This window comes from Abrus precatorius, unplaced genomic scaffold (genome assembly GCF_003935025.1).
Source record: "Abrus precatorius isolate BTA unplaced genomic scaffold, Abrus_2018 Scaffold7, whole genome shotgun sequence".
In the NCBI taxonomy this organism is placed as follows: Eukaryota; Viridiplantae; Streptophyta; class Magnoliopsida; order Fabales; family Fabaceae; genus Abrus; species Abrus precatorius.
The window spans coordinates 6,802,843-6,812,965 of record NW_020874417.1 but is presented as its reverse complement, the minus strand read 5'-3'; the positions used below and the strand labels follow the sequence as shown (position 1 = coordinate 6,812,965).

The 10,123-nt window shown below is 27.6% G+C and overlaps 1 protein-coding gene across 3 annotated transcripts; it reads left to right on the top strand.

Moving 5' to 3' along the window:
* Positions 1–4,685: 4,685 nt before the first annotated feature.
* LOC113872663 (E3 ubiquitin-protein ligase RHF2A-like) lies at positions 4,686–9,964 on the top strand. 3 transcript variants are annotated; one of them, XM_027510386.1, is made up of 10 exons: positions 4,686–4,737; positions 4,840–4,923; positions 5,711–5,845; positions 5,959–6,005; positions 7,144–7,206; positions 7,411–7,519; positions 7,635–7,975; positions 8,591–8,695; positions 8,779–9,143; positions 9,657–9,934. In XM_027510386.1, exons 2-9 carry the CDS (start codon positions 4,918–4,920, stop codon positions 9,089–9,091), a joined length of 1,119 nt encoding a protein of 372 aa, XP_027366187.1. In that variant the 5' UTR covers positions 4,686–4,737; positions 4,840–4,917; the 3' UTR covers positions 9,092–9,143; positions 9,657–9,934. The 3 variants fall into 3 exon arrangements, with proteins under 3 accessions (XP_027366187.1, XP_027366186.1, XP_027366188.1); XM_027510385.1 differs by lacking the exon at positions 4,686–4,737 and having other exon boundaries at positions 4,788–4,923; positions 9,657–9,964; XM_027510387.1 differs by lacking the exon at positions 4,686–4,737 and having other exon boundaries at positions 5,718–5,845.
* Positions 9,965–10,123: the final 159 nt, after the last annotated feature.

Here is a 10,123-nt window from a genome sequence, read left to right as displayed (position 1 = left end):
CATTTTTTATATTCTTTTCTTTCTCTTTTAAAAATTTATATAAATTTTTTTTATATTTAATTTTAATTAAAAAATAATACTAAAACCACTTATAGTTGTCTACTCTTCCTTTAGTCATATTTTGTGTGTATGCATAGCGTACTTAAAGTCCCTTTTATTTGTATTAATTTTAGAAAATCCTATTTGGTATAAAATGTTTATAACACAAAAACTTATGAAAAGAAGTTAATACATGAAAAGTATTATTTTATTTTTTTTCTCTCTGATTGAAAGGTCATCCAAAAATCTGGTTCATTAATTTTAAATTTGTACAAAATTCGTAACAAATCATGTTTATAATGCATATCGTTCTTTTCATTATTTTTTTTTATGATTAAAATATAATATCAACAGATATAAATATTTTTATTCTCACTTTTAATTATTATTATTTTAACTAAAAGAGAAAAAAAGAATAATTTCATGTTAAAAGACCTCTAGATATGAATTTAATAAAAAATTATAACCAATAGCATTGAAATAAATATAAATCTATAAGCATTTAAATGTAAATTCAAACCTGCTATATTTTTTTAAATATGTTTTACAATTTAGTCACCATATATTAAGAAACACGTTTGCTTTTTTAGACTTATGTTGAATAAATATATAAATATATTTTGATTATTGATCTCATATGCTGTTTTAATTTAATTAAAAATTAATTTTATCATTAGATTCATCTTTAAGTGAATATGATATATTATAAATTTTATAAAATTAAATTAATTTAAACTCAAAATTGTGAATATTAATTTAAACACAGAGTATAGTATGTGTGGCCCTCGTTTTGTGAATCTTCTGGTTATGGTCCACTTTCATGTAACCTTTATTCTGCTAATTCCACTTTAATTATTCGGTGGAGGTCCAGGGGAATAGAATAATGGGGCAATTCTACTCTACATTTAGCTACATATTAAATCAACTCGTTTCTTGGTTTTGGTTTATTATATATTAAAAGTATGAATTTTAATGTTCTTTTACATTAATTTTATGTTTATAGATTTTTTAATATATTTTAAAACATAAATTATAATTTCTGTTCGCTCAACTTAAATGAGTTCAACAATCTTCGAATCAGGTGCCTATGACCAAAAAGCTGAACATTATTTTAATGGTAGTATAATTTTATTAAAAAAATATTTGTTATACCTTGAATATAATATATTTTTAATTAAAATTTACTATTAATTATTTAGATTTACAGAGAAACAACATATAAAACAATTCTTTTATAACATTTTATATATTTATTAATTATTTTTATTTAGATATTTTAAATAATTTTCTTTACTAATTTATTCAAATTAATAAAATATTATAACTTTATTATATATTTATTTATTTTGAACTATTATATGTTATTTTGAAGTAAAAATTATTAATTTAAACAACTAAAAAATTAATAAAATTAATACAAATTATTAAAATTAAAGAGTCTAATCAATAAAAAATAAAAAATTAAAATCACATATAAATTAAAATATAAAGATAAAAAAACTAAATTAATTTTTTTTAAAATATTTTCATGTGTTTAAGAGATTAAATTATATTAATAAAATTTATATTTATAATAATATTACTTAATAATTTTTATTAAATAATTTAATTCTAAAGTTAATTATTAAATTAAAATTTTTAATTATATAAATGATATTATGATATAAAAAATTATGAATTAAACAATTGGATTAGTTGGTTGGATAAACTGTAAAAGGAAATAAAATATAAGTATAATGAGTAATTTTAATATTTTAGATTTATCTTCATCTATAAGAAGAAATAAAATATCAGTGTAACGAGTAATTTTAATATTTTGGATCTGTCTTCTTCTATTATAGCAGAAACTCAATATCTAGTTTTATTCTCTTAAGTAAAAAAAAAAAAAATTATATAAAATTTACTAAAACAACTTTCTCTTACTTTTTCTATCTCACTTAGTCCTTTTTTTTTCTTTTATACCTACTTAGCTCCTACCCTTTTATTAAGTGACATAGGTGACAACTAAGCTGTCATATATTTATTTAATTTTTTAAAATTTTGCAAATAAATAAACAATATTTAAATTAAAAATACATAAATATTTTCAAAGTATACAAATAAATAAACAAAGGAAGTAATTCAAGCACATGAAAAAATGGACAATGCAAAAGGGAAACTACCTTCGTTCACACTATTCTTTTCTTTTTACAAAACAAAACATCATAATTGACATAGAGAGACTACTTTTATTGATATCATCACTTTCTTTTCATAAAACAACAAAAATTATTTTTTTAAAAACTACATTAACATTGATAAAGGAGAATTAGAGTATAAAAAATTAGAGTTCTATTATTCAAATTATTAAAAAAAAAAAGACTAACAAAATTAAGAATAATATTGAATCCTCCACATGATTCTCCTTTTTATGACTACAACAAAATTCAATTTAAAATTTTTTAGTGCCAACAAAATTATGATTTGTAAATATGATCTTAAAATTTGAAGAAAAAATTAAAATTTTTCATAAGAGAAAAGAGGAAAGTTCTAGTTATGAAGTGTTTAGTCATGTCTACTACTTCATATTATAAAATAATGCAATATATATTAACTCATTTATCACACATGTCACTTTTAATGATATCTAAGTTTAAGAATTAAAATGTTTAACAGATATAGAAGTTAATGAATAATATTATATTTTTAATATTTTAAAGAATAAAAAGCTTAATGCTATCTATCTCATACCAAAATAAAAGTTTAGTCAAAACCAAAATAAAAATAATATTTTTTTTTCAATTTTTTACCTATAAAACACATAAAGCAAGTGATGTTTCAATTAAGATATTTTTAATGTAAGAAATTTAAATGATTTTTAAAATAAACAATTCGTTATTTATAAGAATTATATATTAGAACATAATAAGTATAGTTGCTTACCATTCTTTAAATAAAAATTGTAGAATTGATTAATAAAATTGAAAACAACAATAAATGCTAATAATGTATAAAAACATAAAAATAAATTTTAGAGAGACTCATTTAATATAATTTTTAAGAATTGCACGATTAAAGTTGAGAATTGCTTAAATAGTAAAAAAATATATACGTATTATTGTAAGACTTTCATAAAATTAATAAAATAAAATTTTAAAACCTTTAAGAGTTTCACCAATAAAAATGCTTTAAAGCAACCGCTTTGGAAATATAAACTATAAAGTAGGCCAAACATATATATTTTTTAATTATATCTAATTACTATGGATAGAAAGAAAAATGAAAAAACTGTTAAAATTTTAATGTTTCCAATGCATTATGATATGCATATATTTTTCACATTAGTCATTAATTAATAAAATGGAATAATGTAATTAATTTTAATGTAATGCATGTCCATATATTTTGCACATACATTACAATTTGAATACCATAAATTTTAATTTTTCTTGTCACTGAGAATCAACGTTAGTTCCTCAAAACAGAAATACGTAAGTAATATTTTTTTAATACACTTTTAATTATTAATTATTTTTTAAAATACAAAAATTATATGAGTCATATTTTTTATTATTTTTAATTTAATGTTGGACCAATAAGGCATCTTCAAATCCCATAGTTATTTTTATTTTATGTTAGCAAAGCAATGAAAATCCTGCTCAAGTTATAGGTTCCCTAAGCTCAAACCTTTGACAATATGCAATTATGGCTTAAACAAATCATGACATGATGAACACTTCTCAAGTTTGACTGGATAAAAATATAATAATGTTTAGGTTTAACTCATTTGTGTCAAATTTAATCTTTAGATTTAGCTTTTGAAAAATTGGAAAACTTTAACTTTATTTAATACTTTGATATCTTAATTATTTTACTTTTGTTTCTTAAATATATTCTTGAAGTATCTTTTAATTTCTTAAAACAAAATTTACTAGTCATTTTTCATGTTGAGACGAGATTAAATTGTGAAGAGAGAAAAAGTTAAAAGAATATTTGAATATAACAATTTCTTAATAATTTTTTTTAGGATAACAAGTTAATGTATGAGTAAATCTAATAATAATTTATTTATTTAATATTTCCTTTTAAATACTAAATTTTATTAATTCAGCTGTTGAATAAAATTATATATTCATGTTGACTGTGCATAAAATAAAATAAAGTTAAAATTTGAGCTTATTTAATAATAAAATAAATAAATGTAATCGACTTAATTAGCACGTTGAATTCCAGTAATTTACTTACAACTTAAGGAATGGACACCTGAATCTCAATAATATATCTTGTAATAGATTTTACCCCGCCTTACATTTTCTCCCGACAAAATAAAATTAAATATGGAAGAGATAATATGAATAAAATGTGAACAAAAAAGTTATTGATTGGATTCTTACCTGATAAATGATAAATTAATATTTTAAAGTAAGTTAATCTAATTGAATTTAATTTAAACAGTTTAAACTCTTAGAATTTAAGAAATAAATATATATTCATAGGCAATCACTTTTAAGATAACATCATTTTAACCCCCTAATATTTCACAAATTGAAGTGACAGAAAAACCATAAAAACAACCTCATAAAAGTGACAGCATCAAAGTGTTATTATTGTACGGCGGAGAAAGCCTGAAAAGTGAGCCTTTTATTCATACGGTGTGGGGTCATTGTGTTTGTTTTCCAGGACACGCACAAAGAAGAAACCCACCAAACATCCAACAAGGTAAAGTGTAACTGTCATCTTTTCTTTTCCTTATTCTTTATCTTTCTTCATCATCACTGAGTTGGATCTCTTCCATTCTGTTTTTTTTTTTCTGAATTCAAGGCTTGATCTTCTCTTCATTGGGGTTCTTTCTGTTTCTTGAACCCCCCCCTTTCTCTTCTGGACCTTTACCAATTCTCAATGGAGGTAAAAATTAAAATCCCATGGTTTTTTTGTTCTGTTTTGATCAAATTTTGTATTTTTTTTATTTTTAGGATTCCTTACCGCAATATCTATTGCAAAGGTTACTGCTTTTTTATCTGGGGTTGGTTGTAATTGTGATTGCCTCCTTATGTGATCATTTGCTTTGAAATGTTGAATTTTGTGATGATATTACTCATGATTCTCTTTTTGTTTTTGGATGTAATTATAGATGTTTATCAATATGAATGATTTTCTTTTACTTTTATAAGGAAAAAACATGATCATATATATTTCAGATGGATAGGTTTTAGATAGTTGCGAGAGGGGAAAAGAAGATAATTGTTTTGAAGTTATTTGCTCAATCTGGGAAGCCTTTCACGAAGAATTCATAAAGCTTGTTAGGTTTCTTAGCGCTGGTGGAAAATGCATTTATTTTTGGGTTGATAATGGGTGTTGTTGTTTCATTTTTTATTAACTTTCTATTAAAAAATATCTGTGCCACAGAATTCTTTGGCAGCTTTTTGTAGTAAGGTTTTTATCATTTGTGCTGTTTGGGATTTTGGCAAAGCAGAATTAAGCTAGTAAGTTATTGCATTATTTCCTTGTCTACCTTCACCTGGTTCATAAGGTAAATTCCAGGTAGAATCTGGATTTTAAATTTACTTATCAAGACAGTGTTTGGGTAGTGGTTCTGAAATGAATTTCCTGTTGTGTTTGTTGAAAATATTATGCACTTAGAGCACCGCTTACATTTGCAAAATATTGCATCTGACTCTGAACGCTGAAATAGGTTCCAGAGATGGAAGGCAAGAGTGAAAGTCATATGACATCAGCGGCAGCCTTTGTAGAAGGGGGGATTCAAGAAGCCTGTGATGATGCTTGCAGCATTTGCCTTGAGGACTTTTGCAAAAGTGATCCTGCAACGGTAATACACAACTTTTGTGCTTCCCTCTCTTCCTTTCACAAGTAGAATTATAAGTAACTATGGCTTCATTCGAAAAACATTTGTTTACTTCTTTCCGCTCTCTTGCTTTTCAGGTCACTAATTGCAACCATGAGTTCCACTTGCAGTGCATTCTTGAATGGTACATTTTAATATATGTTTTTCATGTGTAACTTGCACAAAACTTTGACTTTTAGTTTAACTTTTATGTATTACATTGGTTAAACCGGTTCTTGTATATTAAAATCTCTTCAAACTTTATGTATTAACAAATTCCCACTTGTCATTAGAAGGTAGAATGAGTAGTAGGAATGCATTGTATGCTATTTCTTGATTCCTTTCCTTAAAGGTGGGGGAAGGGGGCAAAAGTTGGGCATGGAAAAGGGGTAAATTACCCCATCAATGTTGATCAAGACAAGTGTTCTTAGCACTTGACTGTATTGGTTGTTTTAACTGAAAAAAATAAAGGGATTGGCCATTTTTCTAGTTTAAGGTCATGTGGTGGTATAACGATTGCGTTTATGTTATAACAGCAGTTACTGCTGTGCATTATGATGTAAAATTTATGCAATCTCAGATTTGTGAAATTTAATTAGGATTGATTCTATTTTGCTAACAAATTAAAATTTAAACATTTCTTTTGTTCCTAAATATATTTAAAAGTTTTGAAAAGGTTTAATTATTTGATATCAATCACTATTCTATTTTTTAAAATTCATTATTCTGTTTTACAAAATTAGTAAAGAAAGTATCATTTATATTTTCTTAATCAAACATGATACAACAAATGAGTAGTCTAACTTTCAGGCAATTGGTTCTGGTTATGGACATTGGATTCCTCCAATATTCGCACTGCTTTTCACACACATTCTTAGATTAGGTATGCAGGGATGTAAATTTGTTAGGGATTTATGTAGCAAGGATATCACTAGTTCCTATGCAATATGATGTCAGCTGTAGAGTTGGATAGTTGGGTTTTTGTCAAAAATTTTGCTGTAATTTTAGATAAGGTGCTATAAATACCATTAACCACCAATTTTGTACAGCTGTGACAAGAAAACAAAGTAGAATGTGTTTGTATGTCATCTGGATTTTGTGCCTGGCTAGAGGCCATGTTCACTGTTGAATGTTATTTCCATAAATCTTATTATATCAGAAGCTTCTGAGCTCATAAACATTTTTGGCTGCTAATGGTTGGATTTGAGAACACTTTTGAGTTATTTATATGATTCAAAATGGAACATTACACTTTAGCAATTGTTACTTGTTATTGTTTGTAGGTGTCAGAGAAGCTCCCAATGTCCTATGTGTTGGCAACCTATCAGCTTGAAGGATGCTACCAGGTATGTATGAGATTTTGCATTTATGATTGAGAAGAACCTTGAGAGAAGCAGACCACAAAAAGTAGCTGTAGTAGTTAAGAGCAAAAGGCCATATGAACCACATACTAGAATCTAATACTTCAACATGGGACTCAAGTCCTATACCCTGCAATTGGATCTAACAACGATTATAGTCTTAAAAAACTTGTATGCATTCCTTGGCAGTCAAGAATTGCTTGAGGCAGTAGAGCTGGAGAGGAGCTTGAGGGATAACTCATCAAGAGATGCTGCAATTTTTCATCATCCGACACTTGGGAATTTCGAGTTGCAGCATGTCAGTCATCCATCTTGTCTTTGAGTATTTTGATTTGATTGTTCTGTGTCTTAACTCTTAAGCACATCTTATTTCTACCATCTATACATTCCAGTAAATTTTCTTGCTTCTGCAGTTACCAATGGGTGTAAATGAGGCTGATATTGAAGAGCGAATACTTCAACATTTAGCTGCTGCCGCAGCAATGAGGAGAGCACACCACCTTGGTAGGAGGGAAGGTCAAAGAACTAGGCCATCTGCTCACGGCCGTCCGCACTTCTTAGTATTTCCTACTCAGCCTAGTGCACCTCCATCAGCTGCAATTCCTGTAGGAACCCCATGTACCCCACTTACATTTGATGGAGATGATCAACCATCACCACCACATCAGATCCCACAGTTTCAAACTCAGACTTCTTTAACTCCTGGCTCCACTGTCAGGGCAACAAATCTTCAAGGAATTCTCTCTAATGATAGGTAGTTACAGTGGTGGACTTTCGATAATAATCTTGGAGAAGCCAAAAATCCTGTAAACAGTTTTTTCCCTCAACATAAAAGGGGTTAACTCCAAAATAATACTAAGAAAGCAAAGTTTTTAGTAAGATTTTACACCCAATTTGATCCTTGAAAAAATTAGAGGTGAACGCATCAATCCTTCAAAATGTAAAAGTTTTATCTTAATATCTTAAAATTACAAATGTAAGTTATATTGGAGCTTTTCAAGGACTAATGCGTCCTGATAAAAATAGCTAATATGACCTATATTTATGATTTTCAAGAACTAACATGAGTTTTTTATATTGTCAGGTCAGGTACTGATGTGTCTTACACTAAATTTATCAGAGATGAATTTAATTATTTATTCTTTTAATAACTATATATATATATATATATATATATATATATGTATGTATGTGTGTGTGTGTGTGTATAAAAAAACTGATGAAGTTTGGGGTAGCCGTGGCTATTTTGTTATTATGAAGATCCACCAGTTGGTAGTTAGACCTTAATATTTATTTTCTTATGATCATTGTTAGTTTGTGACTATGTGAAGTTATAGTGTTATACATTGTACATTTTACTTGCTTGCAGAAGGTCTACCTCTCTTCCTTTACCTGTGAATCAAGATAGAGCACAGCCATCAGAACAATCATTCTCTGATTCTCTGCGTTCTAGACTTAATGCAGTATCCATGAGGTATGATTTCTTAGAAAGCATGCATCTACAAACTCTACATGTTTTCAAGCATACTCATCTGGTATTAAATTGCATTGTGACAGATACAAAGAATCAATTTCAAAGGGCACAAGGGGATGGAAGGAGAGGCTGTTCTCTCCTAATTCTTCCATGTCAGAACTTGGTTCAGAAGTTAGGAGAGAATTGAATGCCAAAATTGCTAGTGTATCACGATTTATGGAGCGCCTTGAAACAAGGGAAAATAATAGAGCTGCAGGTACTTCTTTGTCAGACCATTTGGTGAATCATTCTATTGCAGAGACAAGTAACCAAAATAATGTGGAAGCGCGCGGAAAGAACTCTTTGCATGACAACAATACTCCAGCTACATATTCAGCTAGCTCAGATTCAAAATGAGCGATATTTTGCTTCTGTGAATGCATCTTTCCTCAGCATATCATATTTGAAGGTGAGCCTTGATATTAGTTTAGACCTTTGAGCCTGAGAACAGAATCAATAGAGTTTTCACCCAATTGTAAACTTAGTTTTAGCAATGAATCCAGTGACTCTTATTAATTACTAGGTATAGGTGATAAATTTGATCTTTGATCTTAACACAAACTTTTTCCTTCAAATAATCAAACATAACAGAACAGTAGCGGCAATTAACACTGAAGTATGATTTTATTATGTGTAGAAATAAATTGCTAATGTATTTATTTATAATAACCTTTCTATTTACGATATGGTAATCAGATGTACAGATTATTCCAATCCCTGATTTTCTTTGCCCTACAAAGTAGTGAGGGTTTATTTTATTATACTTCAACCCATTCACCTTTTCAAACTGTTCTATCAAGCATCACCAGCATTGCTTTTGCTTTTTGATTCTGTTGTTTTTAATTAACCGCACCTTTTTACTTCATGCTAGCTAATAAGGCAAACATATCATGTCTCAAGTTTGATTGTTTCTTTTTTTCAGGCTAACTGTTTGCTCAGACATGACATGCTGAGGAATAGATACATACATATATATATATATGCTCATGGTAATTGATTTTCAATAAAAATTAGAATGTGAGACATCTGTTCCTAAAGCTAAAAACTTTTGTTTGAATGTATATATTATGCTAGGGACAGTAGGGAGTAATATTTAAGATGTAATCTAAAGGAGAAAGAGTTCTGAAATTATATGAGACTTGTGTCCATAATGTGTCCTTATAATTACTTTTTTATGTCAATGGAAATAGATATACTTCAAGGTGGCAACTGGAGTTGTTGCTGCTTCACTTCACCAGGGAATTAGGGATGTTCTCAGTTTAGTTTGAATGTAATTTCAAAACTAAACCAAACTAAACCGCAAAATAATGGTTCGGTAAGAATCAATTTTTATTTATTGTTAAATTATTTTATTTTTCAAAATTGTATTCATTATTATATGAATTTTAA

Coding starts and splice junctions, on each gene's coding strand:
- LOC113872663 (XM_027510385.1), top strand. Junction 6,006..7,143: donor TTGCAGTGCATTCTTGAATG/GTACATTTTAAT, acceptor TATTGTTTGTAG/GTGTCAGAGAAGCTCCCAAT. Junction 7,520..7,634: donor GGAATTTCGAGTTGCAGCAT/GTCAGTCATCCA, acceptor TTGCTTCTGCAG/TTACCAATGGGTGTAAATGA.